Source organism: Lingula anatina, chromosome 1 (genome assembly GCF_051362555.1).
Source record: "Lingula anatina isolate TDL-2025a chromosome 1, LinAna3.0, whole genome shotgun sequence".
In the NCBI taxonomy this organism is placed as follows: domain Eukaryota; kingdom Metazoa; phylum Brachiopoda; class Lingulata; order Lingulida; family Lingulidae; genus Lingula; species Lingula anatina.
In genome coordinates, this window is record NC_141767.1 from 41732645 (window position 1) to 41758048 (window position 25404).

Sequence of the window (25404 nt, forward strand, 5' to 3'; positions counted from 1 at the left end):
CGAAATGCGATCTGACACACACCTTGAAAACGGGTAGCGTGGTCTGATATATACCGGTTAATTCTGGGCCCTTAGGTGCCGAGTCTGGTAGTTGGGAAGGCCTGAACGGGAATCCAATAATATGAGGATACAGGTGTGAAAGCAAATGTGACACGTCTGCTAGTAAAACAGGTATTTTTACTTGATAAAGTTTGGCCAAATGCTAAATTCATATATTCATATATCTCATTACAAAAAAATTCTATCTACAAAGAAGGTAAAGGTCACGCGTTGACCATTTGCCTTTTTCTGTTGTAAAAATTTTAATAAAAGTTTCCTGAAAATTTAAACATTTTTCCTTCATCTCTGTACCATATCTTAAATCGTTTACAGATTAGAATCTACAATATTTAAGGGGTCTTATTAGTTTCAATTATCCAATTCCGATCGAGACAATCTCGCAAAGAAGACGGAGAAATAATATAATCTTGAAATGAGTTTATACATCGCAATTTTCTCAGCGCTCTTGAATAGATCAAAAGTTACCTAAAGACAGGCTTACCTTGGTAAAATTGCAGAAAATCCACTTTTTATGTCCCGAGATGCGTGAAACGTTCATATCATTTAACCTTTTTTTTTGGGGGGGGGGGGGGGTGTGCATCACACTCCCGTGAATTTGTTAACTGATCATTTTATTCCCGTGAACTGTGATCACTAATCTACCCTCTCTCTGTTTGTACCCTCTGTGATCCTTCTTTCGCGTTAAATTTTTGATGATTCCACGCATCCACCCTCACTTTCACCCAGTCCTGTAATCAATTTTCTAGCAACTGCCTGTCTATCAAAGCATAGAAAATCCGATTTCGAGCATTTCAGAATAAGTTTGCATTTGATTACCTCCGATGCCTCTTTCTTACGTAAATGTAAATGATACCGATGAGCTCTTCAAAGCCTAATGGGACCTGGGAAAATGAACATAAAGTTACTTCTCACACTGGTAGCCTAATACTCAAAATTGATCTTAGGTTTAGTCATCAATTCTATATAATTTTTATAACTATTGTTTATCATTTTGCTTTTATTATTCTGATAACACCTGATGTTAGGGTGCGATCCACTCACTGAGAGCTAGTGATCCGGCAAGTGTATCAAACCTAACATAAAGTGTGATTATAAAATGCTTTATAATCATTCATATGTACACTGTATAGGGGTCTACTACATGTATAGGCCTACATATAATTGTGCTGATATCTATTTATTTATCTCCTCATCTATTTGATATAGTTAGAGTTAAAGTTCATGATCCGATGATTGTACCCAGTTTAGAGATTTAGAGGGGGGGGGGGGTCACTCAGGGGGGTCCCGACCCCCCCCCCCCCTTCAGTTTCTAAAAAAAATCACACTGATAGGCCTATTCCCCTCTTGAAATTAGAATTTTGACTAGCTGATTTGTAGTAAGCCGTACCAAATGGCACTGTTCGCCCTCTAAAATCCCAAAAAAATTCGGGGCCCACCGCCAATGGGGGCGGGGGGGGGGGGGGGGGTCGGCTTCGCATCCGCGGACCCCCACCCCCCACTTCCCTTCAAATAATCCTGGATCCGCCCCTGGTACCTTAGGCCTATTTGTGAAAGCATTTATCAATAAAGAATTATACTCTATTCAATTCTCTTTGTTGCAATAAGTAACATAAAAGTTTATCCTTTTTCCGAGAGGGCGAACATATTGTGATTTAGAACAAATTGGCTGGCTGAAGCACATAAATTTTTGTGCCTACAGAGCACAGCGAAGCTGCTCGCACATCTAACGCAATGCCCCGAGTTGGGCCAATGAGAATATGCCATATGATAAGTGCGGTCTGCTACTTGCAATGTGTCGGCATCAAAATATCAAAACATGACTTCGTCTCTTAGATTACCAGTGATGACTTCTGCTGGCAGCAAATTCAAAGCAGTGAGACAAGTGTTATTGCACGACAAGGGCAGGATGACACTACGTAAGCAGGTACATAACAGTGTGAAATATTGTCATGGCTTAATCAGATGGCTGTAAGAGTCTATATGCCATTATAGGAATTAGAATACCATTACGCCCGGGTATACTTTAAGTTTTACTTGTAGATCTAGCCACCGACAACCATTTTGTTTCTCTTTCGTTGTGGATTTCACTTCTCCAAATGACGTGTATATATTACAGATATCCAATACGCAGGAGACCCTAAGAATAGTAGTGAAAGGAGTCTGTCCCCTCCCCTCGGCCACATTCTTCATTAGGAATCTGGTGTTCAAGTGAACGAATGTCTTTAACTGCAATTACTAACTGCTGCTGCACCAATTAGTACAAGTACCATTGTGCCCAAAGTAGACCCATATGCTTAATTCAAGGTTTATAAAATTACCAGGGTTCCCAGCCTATCGATACCTGTAAATTGGGGAAATCTGGAAAATGACTCCCCCTTTTCCATGGTCAGACATTCGCCTTCTGTACACAATTGTTCATCCCAAATTATGGCTTAAGGGCCTGCAATAGCTGTTTATTAAAGCTGTTTAAGGCAAGAAATATGTCAGATTTTTGGCCCTGGAGTTTATAATAACTCCCATTAGAAAATCTTGACTCCGAGGTTTTATTGCTGGGCCCCTATGGCGATGGCGTGTGTAGAGGTGGTGAGATCATCATGGAATTAGCGACATCGCTTTTGAAGTGTGGTTGACCATATTTAGTTGGCGGATCAGTTAGTCCTCGGATCATCTATTCTGAAGTGTACCCTAGTCCGATCTTCTGAATGTGTCCTAAAAATGTCAAGTGTGTGAGTTATGATCAGAAAACTCAAATTACTGCCTTCCTTGACAGCACAACTGCTTTTAAATGTCATTCACTTTGCACTTCAGACCAACTGTGGCTTTTGTTGCCTGTCATGTCACAAAGAAAGGTACTTGAAACAAGCCAGCACAGAACTAAGAAGTTTTAGATACCCTGTTAAACAAACTTTTCCCTGGTTCTGGCAGTATAGAGACAAAACCTCAGGAGCTGATGATGCTACATCAGAGGAGTGAGTATTTCTTTACTAGTGTGAATTGATTATTATATTATTATATTGCAGCAGTATATGCATTCTACTATTTCATTCGAACATAACATACATGGTTATTACTACATGATGATTATTACTAATTGTTCTTTGAGTTACATGAATCTCAATACACAAAGTCTGTCACTATGATAATTTACTTCATATAGGGACCCAATTATTAACTTAACATGTAACTTGTTATAAGGAGATACATTTCTCTTCATTTTGATTTTTCTCTTTAAGATTAACAGAACTGTCATATAATCATATAGCAGATGAAACTCTTCATTCCTTGACAGAGTTTTTAGACGAATTGTCAGAAAGTGGATTTACTCATCCAGATTATGATGTTGGCTTTAATGTAAGTATATATTATTCACTTCAAATCAATTATTTTTTTTCCTTTTTATTTTGTGATATCTTCATTTGGTACAAAGGGCAGTTTTGGAGTTATTTAAAATTAATAAAAAAAATCAGCAGTCTTAATTTGAAAACAGTTATAATGTAATTGTAGACATATATATATTATGATATAATGTAATAAAATGACACAAATGGATGTTTCTTCTTTCTAAAGATATTTATATGATAAAGTCACCTAATAGTAATAAAAAGTTAATTTAATTAATTTTTTAAATTTCAGAATGGAGTACTGACGATAAACATGGGAGACCGTATCGGTACTTATGTGATCAATAAACAAACTCCAAACAAGCAAATATGGCTTTCTTCACCTTCAAGGTAATTTTTATGATACAAGCACCAGACACCTTGTTAGTTATAATTTATTAATTTATTACATTACATTCATCTACACTAGAGAAACTTAAAAATGATGTTTGTAAAATGATATCAAATTACAAATGTTGTAAAATACATTCCATAATTCTGAGTTACAAAAGATTAAAATGCCTATTCAGTTTTTGATTGTACATCATACAAATATCTGACATATTTTGCCTAACTTACACACATAAACACATCTAAAAGATCATGTACATTTTGCACACGTGCACGCGTGCACACACACACACACACACATTAAAGATCTTGTACATATTTACAATGATTATTTTCTAGTGGCCCTAAAAGATACGACCTTGTCAATGGAGTCTGGATATACAAACATGATGGCATAAGTCTACATGAACTGTTAAGCAAAGAATTTTCTGCAGCACTAGAGACAGAGGTGGACTTCTCAAGCTGTGCATTTTCTAAAACATCTGATGGATGATGAAAATTTGTTGAACCTTCTTTGAGACACTGGATAGAGATTAAATTCAGGTTGATTTTGCCAAACTTATCTTTTGATTCTTCATACAATAGGTATATGATGAATGTCAGTGGTCTTTGTAAAATTGAAATGGCACTTTCACTTGGATTTTTTGTGGCATTGTTAATTTTGGTTCCTTTTTTGCTTGAGAAAATTGAGTAGAAGTAAAGCTTCTTACAAGATATTTTCCAGTGAAAATGCTTTAAAAACATTGTATTACTTTGGCTGATTTATGCTTTTAAAAAATATAAGTACTTTTAAACTAAAAGATGTCACAAGTAAAAAATCTGCTAAAACTGTTCCATTGCTTTTAAAACTGAAATATTACATTTACATCTTTTTGATAAAACACTTTGGAAAGCATTTATAATCAATTTAAAACTAAAACTGAAGATATCACGTCTTGGATAAAGTAGAATCATCAAGAATGCTTTTCAACTGTGTCATTTTTCTCCAGAAAAGTAAGTTCATACATATCATCATCACCACAGTAAATGATAAGACAGTCACCCAACCCAGCAGACCACTGTACATTTGGTGGATATTCTCCAATTCTGATACCACCAGTGTTGGCTGTGCTCTCTGGTCTGTGTTATTGCCATGCAGACTTTGGTGTGCACCTGGCCCACCTGACCCTACAATTTAAATAGGTGGAAAAAAAGTTGACTTGGCTGTTAATTGTACCACCAGCGTTAGCGCTGGCGGTACACATGGTTTCGGTCCCGTCCGGATCGTTCCGCCGGCTCCGCCGGCTCCGCCGGTTCCGCCGGCTCCGCCGGCTCCGCCGGACGGCTACCGTTACCGCTTCTCCTCCTAGACGGTAAGGCCCCCCGTACCCATCTCATGGATTTAGGTCACCTATAATCTCAACTCGTTCCACGTAAAATTTGGGCTTTGTCGGTATTGGGGTCTGGGTGTGGCACTCATTGCAATGCACCCTTGTCTAAAAATGGCAAAATTAAATGCTAATTATCTACCCTACGGAAGGAGTTATGGGAAAAATTTCTATAGACGGCTTTCCAAAAGTCATATGTGTAGATTTCAAATATACCCTTGGATTTGACCTTTGACCTTTACTTCAAGGTCAAATGGGCCAAAATTTTCAAAAAAATGAAATTTTTTACGAAAAAAAATTTTTTTGCCCTGTTATTCAGACACCACACAGACTTAACCAATAATATTATTGGAAAGTGTTACCCTTCAGGTCATCTTTCATCTCCATGAATTTGGGGTCAATCGGTGCATTTTCACGGGAGTAGCGGCCATAAGATACGGAAACTGAAAACTGTCTCTAATTCGGGAACCGTTAATGCTAGAGACCCATTCTTTTTTGCATTTTGTAGAGCATGTAAAGCCCAACACTGGAAGTGGTCTCGGTTTTTTTGTATTCCATACGGTTTTCGAGTTACGCTGTATCAAAAAGTACATATTGGTGGTAAAAGCAAAATGTGCAGTACGGTAATGGATAATAAATTTTGAACTCTGGAAAAATAAAACATTAGGCTTGGCAAAGCAGACAACTTGTGTTCAAAAATGACATTATTTCATCAAATTTGAACTTCTGAAACTTCAGAGCACCTCCTATTTCAAGAATTTTGACCAAAATGACATTTTCTTTATTTTAATTAATTTTTTCTGTACAAAATTTAAGGCACATTATGGTAACTCCAAAATTATAACATTTAGTCCCTTATATCTCCAAAACTGGCAGAGATAGGTCTATAGTTACTATTGAAGTTGAATAGGAAGTCATATACTGGCAATCTATATGTGACCTTGAAATTGACCTTTGACCTACTTTTCACCATGAACTGAACTTTGCAAATTTTTCTTCCCTTTTATCTCCAAAACTGGCAGAGATAGGTCCATAGTTACTATTGAACTTGAATAGGAAGTCATATACTGGCAATCTATATGTGACCTTAAAATTGACCTTTGACCTACTTTTCACCATGAACTGAACTTTGCAAATTTTGCTTTCCTTTTATCTCCAAAACTGGCTGAGATAGGTCCGTAGTTACTATTGAACTTGAATAGGAAGTCATATACTGGCAATCTAAATGTGACCTTAAAATTGACCTTTGACCTACTTTTCACCATAAACTGAACTTTGCAAAATTTGCTTCCCTTTTATCTCCAAAACTGGCAGAGATAGGTCCATAGTTACTATTGAACTTGAATAGGAAGTCATATACTGGCAATCTAAATGTGACCTTGAAATTGACCTTTGACCTACTTTTCACCATGAACTGAACTTTGCAAACTTTTCTTCCCTTTTATCTCTCAAACTGGCAGAGATAGGTCCATAGTTACTATTGAACTTGAAAAGGAAGTCATATACTGGCAATCTAAATGTGACCTTAAAATTGACCTTTGACCTACTTTACACCATGAACTGAATTTTGCAAATTTTGCTTTCCTTTTATCTCCAAAACTGGCTGAGATAGGTCCGTAGTTACTATTGAACTTGAATAGGAAGTCATATATCTCCAAAACTGGCAGAGATAGGTCCATAGTTACTATTGAACTTGAATAGGAAGTCATATACTGGCAATCTAAATGTGACCTTGAAATTGACCTTTGACCTACTTTTCACCATGAACTGAACTTTGCAAATGTTTCTTCCCTTTTATCTCCAAAACTGGCAGAGATAGGTCCATAGTTACTATTGAACTTGAATAGGAAGTCATATACTGGCAATCTAAATGTGACCTTAAAATTGACCTTTGACCTACTTTACACCATGAACTGAATTTTGCAAATTTTGCTTTCCTTTTATCTCCAAAACTGGCAGAGATAGGTCAGTAGTTACTATTGAACTTGAATAGGAAGTCATATACTGGCAATCTAAATGTGACCTTAAAATTGACCTTTGACCTACTTTTCCCCATGAACTGAACTTTGCAAATTTTTCTTCCCTTTTATCTCTAAAACTGGCAGAGATAGGTCCATAGTTACTATTGAAGTTGAATAGGAAGTCATATACTGGCAATCTAAATGTGACCTTAAAATTGACCTTTGACCTACTTTTCACCATAAACTGAACTTTGCAAATTTTGCTTCCCTTTTATCTCCAAAACTGGCAGAGAAATTGACCCTTGACCTACCTTACGAAGAACTTAAATTTGATTGTACCATATATATTTTTTGCAATAGTTTAAAAATTCTTGTTGATTGCATTTTTACAGCTTGTCAAGCACAAAACTGGTGGCTGTGTCCCTTATTTTGTGTATGTGGGGGTCTACATGAATGAGCTTGCTCCAGCTGGTGGTACAATATTTGGAGGCGGTATCGCCTCTCTGATCCTCTAGTTTGTGTTTGTGTTTGATGCATGGATAAAGTTAATGCATTGTTAAAATGAAGGAAGTGAATGTTAACATATTGATAATAAAATATTATGGAAATCAGACATGAGTCTGTTTTTTATTAAGTCAAAAGCTATGAAAGATTTGCAATTTTTAACCTTTAAATGGACATTTTAGCTGTATTAAAAAAATCTCTGTAATACTGTAATATGCATATTCAAATTTTATTATCTTAGATTTTGTCTGCCCTTAAAACATAATTCTGTAGAAACATATTTAAAACCTCTACTAGGTTAACCTTGAATGCAACTTCAGTGCAATTATTACTTTGGTGATATCCCATCATACCTGATACATAGTCATCATGAGACCCCAGAGACCTGTCTCCATGAGGCTGGGGAGATCTGGTGGGCCCCGGTCCATCTGAATGGGGAGATCTGGCAGGCCCTGGTCCATGTGAATAGGGAGACCTAGTAGGCCCTGGTTCATGTGAATGGGGAGATCCAGCAGCCTTTGGCCCATGAGAATGTGGAGATCCAGGGGACGCTAATGAAGAATTACTGCTATCACTGCTGTTAGCAAATGAATCTTGAATATGGGGATGTCTGCCAGGCCCTAGTCGAGGAGTTTTGTGATGCCCCTTGGACCCTGGTCGAGGAGTATGGGGTATTCTGTGATGCCCTGGTCGTGGAGTATGGGGAGGGGTGGGGTGCCCTGGTCGAGGAGTGCGGGGAGGGGTGGGGTGCCCTGGTCGAGGAGTGCGGGGAGGGGTGGGGTGGCCTGGTCGAGGAGTGCGGGGAGGGGTGGGGTGCCCTGGTCGAGGAGTGCGGGGAGGGGTGGGGTGCCCTGGTCGAGGAGTGCGGGGAGGGGTGGGATGCCCTGGTCGAGGAGTGTGTGGAGGTCTGGGATGCCTGTGTTTGCTTTTTTTGGATGAGGAAGAGTTGGTGGACAGGCAGGCGTAGCTTCCAAAAGTATTTATACAGGTTTCATCATCATTACATGGTGATTCTGCAGATTCACACTCGTCGACATCTGTAAAGAATTAAAACATGTTAGAAACTATTCAAGTTTTCTAAAAACACAACACACACCCGAGAGAGGTTTCACAACTCTTGCCACATCAAAAAAGCTATAACAATTTCGTAGTGCTCATTTCATAAAAAACAAGGTGCATTTTTTACATTGCTCAGACTGTACAGGAGGATAAGCATATACATTCAATAGGGATACCTTTCATGCAATAAATCATGATATTTGGTATTTTTACAACTTTTCTAAAGTCCATGGCAATCACATTTTTGAAAAGAACTTTAACTCTTACCTGTGCATGTTTGTCCGTTGTCTGCCAGATTGTAGCCCGACTCGCACTCACAACGATAGCTACCCGCTGTGTCTATACAGAATTGATCACATCCGCCATTGCGCTCAAAACATTCGTTTACGTCTGTAAAATATCATTTATGAATGAATCTTTTAATGAAGATGCACTGATCTTGGGACATACTTTCTTTAGTGTTTTGCTGGACCACACTAGTTAAATGTTTTTTTTTTTTATTTTAATCTGCTCACGAGCGATTAGCCTGACAGTGGAGTTGCTCTCAGAAAAAAAATATGAGAAATTTCTTGGCACGATGTAAGACTATTCTAATATTAAAAAAATAATCACTCACTTGTGCATTCGGTTCCATTTAAAAGTTCGTTAACACCTTGGAGCGCCTTGCACACGCAGATTGGTTCGCCGCCATGTGCACTTGTGCCCACACAGCGAAAAGAAGACGTGTCCGTTACTGAAAAGAAAACACCCAATTTCAAATGGGACCTTTGTACAAACTATTTGATGTTTCAGTTATAAATTTGCAAGGAAATATTCTTAATAAAAATAAATACTTTTGGGGAGTTCGCGTACTAAAAGCCGGAAAACGGCAAGTATATTTTGGCGACCTCCACTGCATTCTAAGGAATCTGATGATCTAAGGGATTTTTTCATACTTTTCTCTTTTAAAGGATGACAGTAACTTTTCCCTTTAATTTCATCAGCATTCCCAAAAGTTCGATATAAAATTTTGTCCTTTTTGTTTTTATACACTTCACACAAGTTATCAATAAAAATCGTATAACAGTTATCAATAAAAAAACGCTTTATTTTTATTGAAATAATACAGATTATTTCATTCTTATTTACTTACCGTTCGTATAACACGATCGCTCGAAAAGAGTAACATTGTCATTGCTAATCACATTCTCTTGGACTGTCGTGCGTATTGTAGACGTGGAGAGCACACAGTCACCAGACGAGAAGGAATCAAAGGTTGTTAAAACAAATTGAACAGACTGACAGATAAACGTATTTTCTGCGTCACACAAAGCTTGGCAGGCTTCTACTGATGCTATTCCTCTTGATATCTTGCTGTGACCAAGGAGCTGGGTGGCTGGTATTTCAGTGTATGTGCAGTCTACGTATTCTGAAAAAATTACATTTGAAAAATAAGTAAATACAGAAATGTTTTTTAAAAGTTCCTTTGGTGCACAGCCAATTTAATTATTTGAAAAAGAATGAAGAAAGAAATACAAATGAAATAGAAAGCACAAATGAAATAAATTAATTAAACGACAGTATTGAAATACTTTGTCAATAAACAAACGAAAATAAACTAACGCCGATGACACCGTTACCTGCATCCCTGGCAGAGGTAATTAATTAAGATTTTCACATTTTAATTTAAAAATATTATGAATTACCCAGGCAATCGGAAATTTGCGGCACCAGTCTGTATCCAGGGCGACAGGAGCAGTAATGGCCATCTGCCGTATCTATACATACTTGTCCACAGGCACCGTTATCTGCCGCACACTCGTTTATGTCTGGAGAAAAAGTTTTGAAAATAAGTTAGTTGTGACAAATTCAGCCCAATTCTTTAGCGCCGTTATCCTTGCCCTTTTCTTTTATAACAAAAAATTTTAGTATTTCTAGAGAGAGAGGTGTGGAATGATGCTTTATTAGAAACCAGTCTAGAGCACAAAAATGTTAGTACTTTACTTCTATCATGATTGTTGTTTTGTGTCACTAAACTGTAAGTAATCGACCAGAAGTGAAAGTAGACTCATTCAAAAAATAACTGCTTGCGAAGGAGACTAATGAATGGAACACTGAAGCCATTGGTGTTGTTATTCTTGCGAACGGAGAATCAACGGTACACGCCCACTGAATGTTTAAATGAATTTGTATGTTACGCCTCACGACGACACATTCCGTTGTATGGACATGTGTAAAATACTCAAAATGTTTCTTGCATACAAATTACCTTAAAAGTATTTTGAACGACTACTTACTAGTAACAGAGCCTGTTGGTCCGGTTGGTCCTACAATACTCTCACCAGAATCCCCCTTCTCTCCTGTCGGCCCAGTGGGCCCCGTGGGTCCTACAGAACCCGTCTGACCCGTGTTACCTGGGGGCCCCATAACCCCCGTGTCTCCTTTTAAACCTTGCGGACCTAAAACGATATTAATGTGGGTCGTCTGTAGTGTTTCGTTTGAAACTACTTAGACTGTGTGTTTAAGTGAGAGGGTGAACAGCATAACGCCAATTGGGTATCTTCACAAAATTTTTGCTTTCTGTAAAGTCTTTTTATTTTTGATAAATACCTTGCGTGCAGCTCACCTGTAGCTCCCGTTGCTCCAGCCGTCCCATTCACTCCGGGTGTGCCAGGAACCCCGTCTACTCCATCCAATCCAGGAAGTCCATTCAAGCCAGTCGGTCCTGTTACACCAACCGCTCCCTTCATACCAACATCACCTTTTGGGCCAGGAGGTCCTTGGGGACCCGGATTTCCGTCTCTACCGTCCACTCCTGATGCACCAATAGCCCCCTTCATTCCCGTTAACCCTGCAGGACCCGTGGCTCCAGTAGGCCCCGCTGGCCCCGGCAACCCACCTATGCCGTCAAGTCCATCCAGTCCGTCCGGACCTGTGGGCCCAGTCGGTCCTGTTGGTCCCTGGCCCCTGCCTAGATAACCAGAGCGATGTTTTCAAGTTTAAGGCTTAGGTTAAAACAATATCGAAGGGATCACGTTGTAATCTTTTAAAAAAGTTTGTTTACGTGATAGTAAGATGTGAACTTTGGTGAAGGGTAAGCGGTTTGTGCAATTTTAGGTTGTTACGATATTCATGATTTGCACCGAGTCGCTGAATCCCATATTCTAGCAGGTCCACCATTTCGAAAAGATGGACGTTGTCCATCTCTCTCACAGTTCATCTCTCCCAGGTGCCGATAGTATACTGCAAAACTGAGCACATAAAGCATGCTTCTTGGAGTTCTGTGCCTCTGTGTAATTATTTTACCCCCCCCCCCAACCCTCCTTTGTACCGGTAAGATAATGATTTTGAGTGAATGAGTGCTATTTGAGCCCATATCTGATCTGGCAAATGGTGCTCACTAACACTCTATCTACCCGGGCCACAGATTGATTTTTCACTACATACTCACGGATGTATTTCTGACTAATACTGTTTCTGGCACGGCAGAGAAAATCGTCATGAATTAGCCGGAGACATTTGCGTAAATATTCAGTGAAAATTAATCTGTGGGCCTGGTAGAGGATAGTACCTCCTCATATTAGTCCGAACACTGAGGCATCTCACGAGAATTGCGAACGTCTCAGACATGTCTCAAACATGTCGCAAATTGACTTGTGGATATGGCAACAGAAATGAGAATTTAATGAAGAACAAATCTGATGGTTAATTAGCAAGATCACACTTACCAATAGCGATACATAAAGCGCTGGCCAGCCATATCTCTCGCAGTCTCATGGCTGTGAAATTATTACGCTAAATTGTGCAGTGGACCAATTCTAAAAAGTCAAGAAAAGTGAAGAAACTATGAGCAGTTGGACATTGTACCTATTTTCATAACTAAAATTACCAGGATGAAAAATAACACCCTGTATGTGCCTGGGGTAACTTCTTTCTGAAATAGTTTGGGCACTGAGCAAGATCGAGAAAGGTGGAAAACACCCTTAGATAGACCCCTTACATGGCGACCAAACGACTATGATATCCAATAATGCATTAATGCATAAGGATACAGACACAATTCAACTTCTGTTCATATACCGTTTGATGAAGAAAAATAGAGGATAGAAACATAAAATTTGAGACTGACCTCATCAGATAGGACTACCTTTCGCCTCTTGTCGTGTCTGCAGTCAAGCCAGAATGACGCACCAGCTGGTTTATGTCCCTCCTTTTCCTCTAGGTCACAACGCCCCAGCACCCGATTGTTTTTCGGCTTCACAATGAAGATGTAAGAGAAGATAACACACAGGATCGAAAACGATGGTCAACTAACCGTGAGCATCTATCTCTCAATAGATTTTATCTCAGGTAAAATCTTCAACCTGACCATGGCTTGGACTCGTTAGGCCGCTTGCTTTGACAAAGATAATTGGCAGACATTTCTTACAGCTGGATGGAGATGAAGCCATATATTTTCAAAGGGGCAATTTATATAAACATGAAGACAAAGGCTTCGGTATTCTCCTGTTGTGCATCCTGTCTTTGAAATTTCTCAAGTCCGAATATTCTAACGTTTGTTTTCTACCCAGCTAGCATTTTCAGAGGAAACTTATATTTTTTATGTGTGTGTGTTTATGTAATATGTGTAGAAAAAAGTCCAACCCCTTCTTCAAAAGGCACACACACTATTCTTTCTGCCTTTGCATGAGTTTGACAATGCACGATTTCCAAAGATTGTTGAATTATTTAATGATTCAAGGAGTTTCGCAATGAAGATGATTGATTGCAGTCAGGACCAAAATATCCTACACAAAATCCTACAAAATACTACATTGTCGCAACTACTGCAGCGAGGCCATAGCATCATGGCATCATGGACTGCGGGTACTTTTTCCAATCTGCATGTTTCTGTTTTGATATAAAAATTCAAAACTCGTCTTGAACAGCATGCGTGGTCGTTACTGTTGAAAGACCCTGTAAGACATGCCCTAGTCAAAGATGTATAGGTCCCTCGATAATGATTGGTATTTCAAAATAATTTTAATATGCTTCGAAAATTTCCCTCTTACTTTTTGTTTTCACAAAAAAAAAAAGAAAGAAAACAGACTTCAAAAATGTGATTTATATATTTGATTTAATGCATCAGAGAAAAACTTACAAATATTCTGTACTTCTTTCAAGTAGCTTATCGGTGACCTTTCTATTCAGATTTAGATTGGTCAATTGGTTGGAAGAAGCTGCGGGGTCATATATGTAATTGATTGTCGCACATCCAGTTTTCTTGCATGGAGGTGTCAATTTTCTCTCCTAACAAGGACAGCCTTTAATTATCTTGACAACTTTCTCTAGGCGTTGGTATAAGGGTATTGAATTGACGAGCCAAATATTTAAAGCCATCTTGGAAGCAAGTTCCCCTTCATTTTCAAGAAATACAGGTAATTACAATTTTGAAATAAGAATAAATGGCGACACGCTTTTGGATGCACACGGCAAATGGGTTGGAAAAGCGATAATGGTGATAATAATGTTAATGACGATGACTACGATGGGGGAGACAAGTGCGAATATATGAGCCTTTTGGCAGCTCTTTTTTTTCTCTCGTTATGTTTTCTTACTGCCCATAACAATGTTTTCGACATTATCGCAAGCGAGAGTGCAAAATATTTAGTAGTGCTTACAAATGTGTTGTATGAAGGATTCAGCAAGTCTTTGAAACAAAAGCACATGTGCCTGAACAGTCCCTGTAAGACAAGTTATGGTATTATTATACGTTATATTTTCCTGAGATATGCATTGCTATTTATGTAGGAGAAAATACTCATAAAAATTTAACATATGAGTCACCTGAATTACGAACACTTTTTGGTAATATTTGCGTAAGTCTCACTCTTGCTCTCTTTGCTGTATTTATAGTAGCCTCCAAGGAATCGACAACGATTAAAAAGTGATATAAAAGATAATTTGGGGAATACAACGTGATTCGAATGCATCTTAAGTACTAAATGAGACACTGAAGTTGAAAATGAACATAAAACAAACTGTAGTTTTACAAACATAATTTTATTTCAGCAAATACAGTTAGGCCCTACAGCTAGTGAAAGTCATTTTGAATTGTAAATTGATAATATGACAAAGAAAATTTTCACGACCCCTTGTTCAAACTGCTTCTAACTATAATTTATTCTTGTCTCCTCAAGGCTCGGCTTTTAAAATATAAAAAGACAAAATATTTCCATTTCTACACTTATTCTCATTTTTTAACTATATTGAATAATAATAATAATAATAATAATAATAATAATAATAATGTTTTATAAACTATTGAGTATGAGATATCTTATTTCTTTTAAGGCATGACTGAAAACATTTGCTCGTGCTTCAAGGTGCCACAAGATGAGCTTCTCCAGAAGGTTAACTACTTTGGCTACGTCAGGCTCCTGGGCCCAGAGTTCAATAATACTCATATAATTTCCATGTTTGTGAATGTCTGTTGCCTCGATATTTATGTATTTTTCTAGTTTCTCTAGAGCAACTGATCGTAGATCATTGTTTATCATCTAAACCGTGTATGCATCAACAAGGAGAATAGAATAGGATGGAACACATTATGGCGGTTTCATATACTGGTATTAATCTGTATGTACGGTATGATTATAGTAGCTGAAGTAGGCCAAAAAGTCAAGCACATTTATCGCCATTTATTTTGGAACCAACATATCAGAGCGCCTTCTACAGATGTACATTGATGTTCCACATTTACAAAAAAAAAAAAATAAATAAATAAAATAAAAATAAAAAAATAATAATAATGAATAAATAAAAATAAATAAATAAATAAATAAATAAATTAGGAATGGTATTCCATGGCGTCATCGGTAGGGACATACAATTAGAAGCGACAGAAGTCAATAGGTCGCAATGGGCATGTTTTCTTCCGACAGTATTCTAGCTACCTTCAAGAATGACAATATAGCGCATATCTACGTCAGTTTTGTGATTTTAGACATAGATCCTTTGGTTAATTCCGCCTGAACCCAAGATCCCGCATGATACAAGCAATATTCGCTAAAATAATCGATATACTATGTAATATGCAGCGCACTGCACCTATTTTATTTTAGAAAAAGAGTTGCAGTTAACCACATTATGAATAAACTTGATAAGTCCGGAAATAAACTGAATACAACTAAAAGACAAGATACCGTTTTGATAATCAACCCATAATTCCAAACATTTTCATACTTGTATGTGCACGCTGATGTCTAAAGCTAACTTATTGCAAGTGTGTTTTTAAACGTCACTGCGATATTGGACCTCGTATGACCCCGAATCAAAATTAAATGTATAAATGCTTCATTCCAAAAATTTCACCTATACGCTTACTATTACTAACCAAGTAAAGAGAGAGAGAAAGAGAGATGCGCATGATGGTCCCATGACAGAATAAAAGACCCGTAGCTCGGAGGTAATGTCTATGCTATTCTTCGTCTTTTCCTTGGATTAAATACCCGGTGCCTTTCCTCATCCAAGCAAAAAAGGTTTATTGGGTCCTAGATCCAAGTGAAGAAATTGGTGTCAACAGGATCTGCTGGGGAGCTACATGCGATAGAGAATCGTCTTATCCATGAAAATGGAAACACTCTGTCGATTGACACAATAAAAACCAAAGATGATACGTATAGACGTAGCAACTACCGATATACTTTTATTGGGCTGCCTTATTGTATATGAACGTATAATTTTTCATTCGTCAAGATATCTCACACTAAAATATACATGTAGTCTGTTATTTATTGTGTTGAATTTTTCAATCAAAGTTTTAAAGACCGTTGTCTGCCAATAATCCCCCTTTTTTTAATTAATCAACATCAGTTTCATTTTGCAGTGCAAGTTGATCCAATCTATATTCTTTGACATTTTTGTCCCTGAAGAGCCTCTATGTGCGATCACCTGTTTCGATGTTTTAAATAATTCACCCAGTTTGAATATAGTCCTATAAATATATGAGCGGTTTATGTATAGAAAAATGAAATAAAATACCACACCTATTTTTTCATGTCACCACTGACTTTTTAAAAATACAACTAATAACCTTATAATCACAGATTGATAATTGATGAATGCGGGGAATAGTTTTCGACTGCGTAGATAATTTTCTGCTATAGGGTTGATGTAAACCAACATCTAAATTATATATTTTTTCACGAAAGATAGAATCAAGGAGAATATTTAATCATTTGTAAATCACTGATATTTTCCCTTTAATATATAAATACCTTTCATCAATTTTTTTTAAAATTTAAATCAAATAAACCTACCTCTAATGTATATCCTTTACCATTTCACTGTTTATTGTCTTTTTCTGTATCTTTCAGTTATTTGAGAACTACCGGTATGTGTCACTTCTTTCCTCTACATAACATGAGCGTGAAAACAGAAAACCATGTGGTGTCGTCGGTCAGAGCACCGAGCTCGTGGATCTGATCACATCATCCACCCCCTCGTATATGTCGGGCCCTATAGTAAGTACCAGAACAACAGGAGGCCTCGCATTTACTCCTGCGGCACTAGTACTTAGTGTTGAGCCCTGGTGGTGGGGGATATAAACAGCAGAAAACGCAGCGTTTTCTGAGGATTCTCGTGCCCTATGTTGCCTCGAATTATAATGCAATATTGCACCACCAATAATTCCAGCGTTTTTGATTAAGAGCGAGGCGCGCCTGAATCGTATTGGGTACTTGGACCCAAACGTTTTTCGCGTGAGCTAGGGTTGTGTGAACCTACCAGGCGATAGTAAGCAGTAGAGTGCAGGTAATAAGTTGAACCAGCGTTACCTGCGGCACTACTACTTAGTACCGATGGCTGCGATGTTGTATCGGTTACATCAACGCAACTTGTTCTCGAGGTCATTCGCGGTTGGTTCAGTGTCCAGCGAGTTCGAGGCATGGCCGGTTACGTGCACTCCGCTTCGTTAAATTTCGAAAAGAAAATTGGACATATGTTTTGTCGTCTATCCTTGCTTTCGACAGCTACTGTGTGAGACTGCTGACGTGTCTGCCTGACGATATTCCCAGTATCATTTGGGAAACGGTGATATGATCAGGGTAGAGAATAAACTCCTAGTTTTATGCAGGTCCTCACAATGTGACAAAGCTTTTTTCAAGACCAGGAAAATTTTAAAAGGGAAATACTGGTAGTATAGTCCATGTCAGAAAACGAGCTGTTGTTTTCAAAAATCGATAAAATCAACTGTTCACGCAGCATGAGGGGCTGTAATTTCACCTTTGTTGAATCTCACTTCTGCTGATGTCTTTTTCGAGTATCTGGTTCCAGTTACCGCCTTACAGCTGACAAAGTTACCAAAAAGCCTCTTAAAAGTTGAGCAATCGAACAATGGATGGTGTACCTTGTTATCGGTTTTCGATCCCAACTAAAGCCCCAGCTCTCATCCTGAGCTACTGGCAGATACACTGAACTACTACCCATTGGAACGACCCATTTAAACACCATATCCTCAGTCATTGCAGAGGAAAATCAACCGATTATACGTGCTAATAAAGAGATAATAGCAACTCTACAATTGAATGATTTGCTAAATGGCAGAGAAGCAACTATTGAAATACATTATTCTATTAGTTTCAAATTACCGTCGGACAAGAGACTGCCTGGTCTTAATTAATCTTTGTAGCAGAGAGAGGTCGCACGTGCCTGAATATGAGTGAACAAATAATATTAAAATAATAAATTGAGGTACAAAATTCTTTAAAACTCACTGACGAATTAAATCGAAATTAATGGGGGATGGGGGAGCAGAAAGAGGGATGGGGTGAAGGGACGTAATGAGATAACGAATTTCCTATCTTTTACACCTCGATTTATTATTTTAATATAATATAATAGAACTAAGAACTCTGTCTCCTGTTGATCTATGTGACAAGTATATGATTGTCATGATCCCCCTTATACTGTAGTTATCGTCTGAGGTCGATGTGTCAGACATGTCTGTCGGTTATGAGCGTTATAAAGAGCATTGTTCATATGTCCATGCCCATTATAACGGTCACAACGACCAGATCATGGGTACTGTTTTTGTTGTTGTTGAACGTTTGTTGATCTGGAAACCAATGGGGAAAAAGGTGTTGTTAGTCACTAGCGGATGTTTTCAACCAAACAAAAATTGAGTCACAACGTCATATGAAATTAATGTATAATAAAGTCATTCATGCATAAGATATAAATATTCCAAGTTACTTCCAATTCTTGCCAATATTTCTTATTTCTTCTTCGTGGGTTTTAAAGTTGAAAGTGACATTAAGTTAAAAAAATACAATATGCAATATTTAACTCAAATTTATAAACGTTCTGCTGTAGGTAACGTTTAAGAATTATGGCCAGGGCCTAAGGTTAAACAAGAATTATGAAAATTGAACGGGGAATATTGCTAAAAAATATGCCCCTATATCTTTGCAATATGTGGCATATAAAGCTATCATCACTATACATCATGTATGCGAAAATACATTTATGTCATATTCAACAAACAAACAAATAAATGAAAACAATGGTTATTAGCACATTCTATTGCAAAGGACACCTCAAAAGACCGTATTTTAAAAAAATATCCACCTTTTAGGTAAACTAGCTAGTTTCGAAAAACATTTTACTCGATTCAAAACTCCATTGTTACCGGTTAATCTCCATTGAAAATTTGTATGGTTTCTTTTAAAAGCGAATGTTGTGCAGTTCGGCATACCCCTAATATTGCTAGGTCAAAGTTTTCCAAAATATATCACGCACCCCTAAAATTTTTACGAGTTTTTATATTACTTTGAAATTAATATGTGCATCCCAACAAAATAGATCGTCTGCTGTTGTCGCATGTCATTTGGCGCCCGCATATGAGAGACACACTTATTTTGCATTATTCAAGAGCTTGGCGACTACTCACAGGACAAAAGGTATATGATGATAAACTAGTACCTTTTGAGACTGAGAATATTGCTCCAAAAAGTGTCGCTCTGTCCCAAGTCTCAAATTCTTTACTGATATGTACTTCTATTCCTAACTTTAGTCAACCGAAAAGAATATGGTAATTCCAAAACCAAACCAAAGATCAACCATGGGAGTAAATTTTCTCTCTATTTCTTTTTATATCTTTAATATTTATTTCATTGCAATAGATGACTTAATGTGGATCAAAACAAATGTTCAATTACTACAGAATACACACAAATGTGAAGTTGTGACCGACCAAGCAGTGCAAATAGCACAATGCCTTGAGATCTACGAAGACAGCGAGGCTCAAGTGTTAGGTTACACTTAATATTAACTACGACCTGTATTGTCTGCATTCGCTGAAATTACAACCGTTACTGCAGTAATATTTCCTTCATTTGAAGAAAGGCAGAGGAATTATGCAAATCGACACAGTTAAGTTGATTAAAATAGGTACTTTGTGCACCTGGAATATAGAAGAAAAAAGTGGCTTTAATGAGGACAGCTTGTTAAACTAGAAGTACTCGACGACAGACGTTCATCTTTCGCTAGCATCACGTGTGTTACACGAGTGGTAATTGTTGCAGTGTTGTAGTACACTTAGGTCACATTGATTTAATGCATAACGATAATAACCGAAAGAAACCTAATGAAACGAAGTATAGAAAAAAATTAAATTATTATTTTTGATTACTTCCACTGAGGAAAATTCTCTCTAAAACCATACCAAGTGTCCACCTTTACATTTTCTTTTAACATTAAGTAAACTCACCGACCTTAACTTGTTAAGACACTCATACGTGTAGATCCTATTATGCCGTTGTCCCTCATTCTTACCATCTTAAAGTCCTCAGCCCTTTAATCACTATGTCAAATTTGGGGGCTTTCCGAGGCCTGCCTCCCGTCCTTAACACCACTCGAGTCCAAATGTTGCACCGCTGGCCTTACTTATGCTTAAAGGTACCAAGAAATAGATTTTCCTTTGTATCGTAAGATTAACTCCTTGTTTGCAATCTGTTTTCCCCATCATCCGTCATCAAACCCGTATACTGAGTGTCATGAGGCGTTCGATTCACCCGCCATCATGATAACCACGCGCAGGTGCCACGCGCCGAGGGTCAAAGAGGGCCACCTGGCCGACATAAACTGACACCTATTTTTGATTGAATGGACACTCGCATTATTGCCCATCACGATCTATCAGGCTCGGTTCTCTACCTATCTCGTGTCCGATGAAATATCAAAAACCGTTCTTCAGACGTTTTGCTTTGTATATTGAATCACTCAACCTTACCCTACGGGTTCTTAATAATGCAAAACAGAGAAATGTAATATAAAAGTTGTTGCGTAAGGATAATGTTAAATAATATGAAGTCCTTCATTACACGCCTTTAAGTATAAATGTGCTAAATTTACTATCTGTATCTTTGTACATGTGAAATATATATTTCTAAACATAATTTATGTTATCATTTCACCTGTTAATTTTTGTGTCTTAATGCGGACATGCATACAGCATTATCACACCGATGAAATGTTTGAGGACAGTATCATTTTATTTGCCAGCTTGACGCATATTTAGCAATAGTGTATTTTAAATCTTGGTGTTAAGTTAATATTAAGAGCATTTCGATTTTAAGTTTTTATGCATCTAACTGCACCGAACAATGTTTCTATCTACCTTACTTCATTATTGAAAGAAATTTGCAACGGGAATATTCTATTCACCGATTTCCAACTGAATCCAGCTAATGATAACGGTATATTTCATTCTCTAATTGTGCCGTTCTAAGTGCCCGTAGCAAAGCATATGCTCGTCGCATGTTATAAATGATGTATGTACATGGAGATCTCTTTGTCTGTACTTTTCCTACCAGATGTGGTTTTATTTCATTGCCAGCTCTATGTGCACTGCACGCTTGGTTAACAGGGGACAGCTAACGAAGCATGGGATGCACCATTGTATGGTTCTCGTTAAGAGTGCGGCTGGAAAAGAGGATTGTTTTATACTTAATGATGCCATCACGTGGGTTTACCTGACAACTGTTTTATTATTTTACACTGACGTCATTGCCACGTGCTTCTCGGGCTTCGATAGTATTAAATATTATGGTCGTGACATCGATTATTTTGTCTTATCTTTAGTAGATTTCTGGGGTTTTATTTCACTCTAAAGTTGGTTTGATATTTCAGCAATGTCAACTGAAATATGGTTATCATATTATACAACTCCTACAAATTATACATAATGTGTATTATTTATTTAGTCTGCTGGCTTATCATCTGGCTAGACTGCCTCTTAATATATACCAATAATCGCTTGCATTTCATATTCTATATTGCAATGTGTGAGTTTTTGTTATACAATGCAAGTAAATCATTTCAATGTTAACTGGGGTATCAATGAGAACTTTATAACGCGGTGGACGTCTTGATAGGAATAGAATCACCTAAAATGTGTTTTTTTTTTGTGCAAGATTTGAAAAATATGAAACGAAAACAATCAAAGTGAATAATGTGACACAGCTCTTTTTTTCTGAGTATCACAATATTAACATAAGGGACCACAGCCTGTGTTAGAAGAGTTAACTTTATCTGTGTTGTAATGCAACTCCCCACTAAAACCCGAGCACATTAATTGTGTACTGATGACATTAACGACTTGACAAAGGATGTGTTAGGTTATCCCGTCTTCTGGTCTCCATCGAATTTTATCATATCAATAAAACACGCGGTAATTCAGATGAACTTGATGATTTGAGATTTTTGGACTACGTTTGTAGGTTTGACTTCCCCTATTGAATATTAAAAACCCAATCAAATTAAATTTTAACATCGCTGAATTAAGACTGCATTGCTGTGTCGTCTTCAAAACCAGCTGGATATCAGGCATTGTGCAGGAAACGATAGTCTATACTAAGCTTTACGAATTATGAAATAAATAAATGTAATGATATCAGGCAGGACGCCGGGCGTCCATTGTAATTATCAATTACAGCTAATCATTTTAGATTGTGAAGATGATTAAAACTCTCATGATGTAAGCCATGTTCAATGGAAGGATATCAGTTTTCCAAGAACGATCGTTAGTGTGTACAATTTCCGCTAATTTTGTCGTTAATCTAGTCATACAAAGCACATACATACACGCCAGTCTGCTCGTTGCTGGCAACAGGTGTGTCCTCTACAAGGTCCTCTTTAATTGTAAAACTGATGATTTAAAGAAGTGTCTAGTGTTTTTTTCTCTTTCAACAAAGACATTGCCAAACTCCAATTCACCGTATATACAGAACTTTAGGGAATATAGACAAAAGATTTTACTTACTGGAATTGCATTCAGAATTATCCAATGATAGCGGAGCTGGTGCTCCCCCTGTATTCCCGACGAAGTATCAGCATCCGAAAAACTTGACAAGTAAAACGCCAGGGATCGCTTCTTTTATTAAGCGAGCGCATCACGGACAAAATCATTTCTGTGAAAGTTGGCCATTTTGACATTGGAAACCTATATTTAATTGTTCATTCACTAGTCTCGATTCAATGCATCTTGATTGTTGACCTGCTGTCGCACGCCCGCATCTCAGATGACGGAAAGTCCTGACGTCACAACTTAACGGCAGTGGTTTATTTTTCTGTGATTGTCAAGACTTTATGTAGTGAATACACTCTCCGTCCCTTTCTCTCTATTTCTCGCTAGGTCTTTTGTGCATGTCCCTTTGTTTGTGTTTATGTCCATATATATAATCTTTTCTCTCTTTCTTTATTATCCTTTATTATCTACTGGTATTAGTAATTACATACTGGTATTCTGAACAATGTATACGTGACCAGTTCATGTTTGTCAACAAAAAAAGGGAAACAGTAGCCTGGATCGTCGAGGATATATACAAATGTAGGTGAACTTGAGAGGCATACAAGTAGTTTGTCATATTTCACTTATACTTTTTTATGGTGTTTTTTTTTTTTTGGGGGGGGGGGGCATGTTATAAAATGTGGATCAAAATCAAAATGCGTCGATTCGTTGTTGAGCATGAAATTCCATGTTAAAATAAAAGTATTAATGAAAAATATCATCCCATTGAGCGGAAAAGGAGTTCTAGATTACCAAACCATGATAAACAGGCCGTTATGTTAATCCATTTGTCATTCGAAACTCTGCGTTATAGAATCGTTTCTGGTTTTTAAAATATTGATCATCGCCATATGTTACTATTAAGTTTCAGCTTTGTTAAAAAATACGCTATCAAATGACTTTGAAATCCATTTTATACGACGATATGGTCAAGCACGTGGCTCTGTGGCTGTAATACTGAGTAATTTGACTTAAGTTATTCATACCAGTTAAAGTTGAGATTCTTTTAAAATTTAAGAATACAATAGCTGTTGCGTACATGGAGCCCATACTTTCTCTCTACCAGAGGCCCTTCTAGCTGTTACAAGGCAAAGGACTTCGTCCAATTTTGTAATAGCAAAAAAGGCTTCTCGTAGACAGTAGCCCATGTCCAGTGAGCAGACTTTGTATTTCCACTGAAGGGTTACCCTCTACCAGGGCGACAGATTGATTTTTCACAAGATATTCACAGATATACTGTATCTTTAGATAAATAGACGGTCATTTTGTTCTCTGGCTTTTGGAAAATTTGCCTATATTATCTGCCACCCTGGTAGAGGGTACTGAAGGGTGCTCATTCATGTTAAATTAAGCTGTTGTTTTGCTGCATACGTCAGCACCCCGAGTTTCTCATAAATAAAAAAACTCACCTGTATTATCAGCAAAACCATCTGTCACACAACAGAGGATTTTCCGGCGACCTCTGAAACTCACGGTGTTCGCTAGCTGACCGAAATTAAAACAATTTTTTCGAAAAAAAGACAATTTATGCGGCTGGATACCCATCTTTTTTCTAACAACAGTACTCAGGGTCGAATCCGCCTTTGCAATACCGTAGATCCAAACCAGCTGATTGCTAGGGTGAATACCAGGATTTGACATCACAGAAACGTATTCACATTCAAAACAAATAATAATAATAATAATAATAATAATAATAATAATAATAATAATAATAATAATAATGATGATGATGGTTGGTGGATATCAGGTAAAACAATTTTCCAGCTGAAATCAGTAGGTAAACAGCGACCCGCTCTCACGTCTAAAATTTAAAGTACCGGGGTAAGGTCGAGTTGGAAATAGATTGCTCAGAACACAATAATCTTCTGTGGAGATTTTTGTACAAGTCAAAACTTTTCGGACTTTTTAACACCTGGTAGTTGGTAGTTTTGACTGCCATGGTTTTACATATCTATATCATTGAATTCTAAATTTCGCCTTCATCCGCATGCTAGATTAAGTTAACATTTACAATAAACGAATGATCTCTAAGAAACAGGTTTTAGGTGCAACTGATAAAGAATTTAGGAGGTATGCTCATATTTTATATTCTTGATTACTAGCAAGAAGGCAAATGTAAAGAGTTGATGTAAATAATTTTCTTTATACATGTAGAATCCAGTCAATTTTTTTCAAATCCTGCATATTCATACGCCAGTCTGGCGCAATTTTATCATTTTTTTTTTTTTTGGGGGGGGGGGGGGGAGGGGCGTTGTTATATTTTGTACATGATCTGAAATATGAAAAATAAGAAGTATCATTCCTCGACTTTCAAGTGAGATGCTCCTAATAACCTGAGGGCAAAAATAAGCCTTGCAGCAACTAACAGACCCACACCTTAGATACCGACATGAGCATTGACTCCGTCGAGG

At 37.5% G+C, this 25404-nt stretch overlaps 2 protein-coding genes across 3 annotated transcripts; one reads left to right on the top strand and one right to left on the bottom strand.

Annotated features, from left to right (window-relative positions):
- Positions 1–1037: 1037 nt before the first annotated feature.
- LOC106163073 (uncharacterized) lies at positions 1038–12990 on the bottom strand. 2 transcript variants are annotated; one of them, XM_087007198.1, is made up of 10 exons: positions 12791–12987; positions 12390–12479; positions 11288–11632; positions 10959–11120; positions 10368–10490; positions 9815–10090; positions 9299–9415; positions 8950–9072; positions 7977–8660; positions 1038–2769 (listed from the first exon to the last, which is right to left on the bottom strand). In XM_087007198.1, the coding sequence occupies exons 2-10, from the start codon at positions 12436–12438 to the stop codon at positions 2729–2731; spliced, it is 1920 nt and encodes a 639-aa protein (XP_086863324.1). In that variant the 5' UTR covers positions 12439–12479; positions 12791–12987; the 3' UTR covers positions 1038–2728. The 2 variants fall into 2 exon arrangements, with proteins under 2 accessions (XP_086863324.1, XP_013395997.2); XM_013540543.3 differs by lacking the exon at positions 1038–2769 and adding an exon at positions 3772–4958 and having other exon boundaries at positions 12791–12990.
- On the top strand, positions 1844–4349 carry LOC106163079 (frataxin, mitochondrial). The gene is made up of 5 exons (XM_013540549.3): positions 1844–1984; positions 2869–3029; positions 3294–3411; positions 3694–3791; positions 4131–4349. The coding sequence occupies exons 1-5, from the start codon at positions 1877–1879 to the stop codon at positions 4282–4284; spliced, it is 639 nt and encodes a 212-aa protein (XP_013396003.2). The 5' UTR covers positions 1844–1876; the 3' UTR covers positions 4285–4349.
- Positions 12991–25404: the final 12414 nt, after the last annotated feature.

Coding starts and splice junctions, on each gene's coding strand:
- LOC106163079 (XM_013540549.3), top strand. CDS start 1,877: ATGACTTCGTCTCTTAGATTACCAGTGATGACTTCTGCTGGCAGCAAA. Junction 1,985..2,868: donor GGATGACACTACGTAAGCAG/GTACATAACAGT, acceptor TTTGCACTTCAG/ACCAACTGTGGCTTTTGTTG. Junction 3,412..3,693: donor ATTATGATGTTGGCTTTAAT/GTAAGTATATAT, acceptor TTTAAATTTCAG/AATGGAGTACTGACGATAAA.
- LOC106163073 (XM_013540543.3), bottom strand. CDS start 12,438: ATGAGACTGCGAGAGATATGGCTGGCCAGCGCTTTATGTATCGCTATT. Junction 8,661..8,949: donor CAACGGACAAACATGCACAG/GTAAGAGTTAAA, acceptor AATTCTTTACAG/ATGTCGACGAGTGTGAATCT. Junction 4,959..7,976: donor TCATGATGACTATGTATCAG/GTATGATGGGAT, acceptor TTTAAATTGTAG/GGTCAGGTGGGCCAGGTGCA.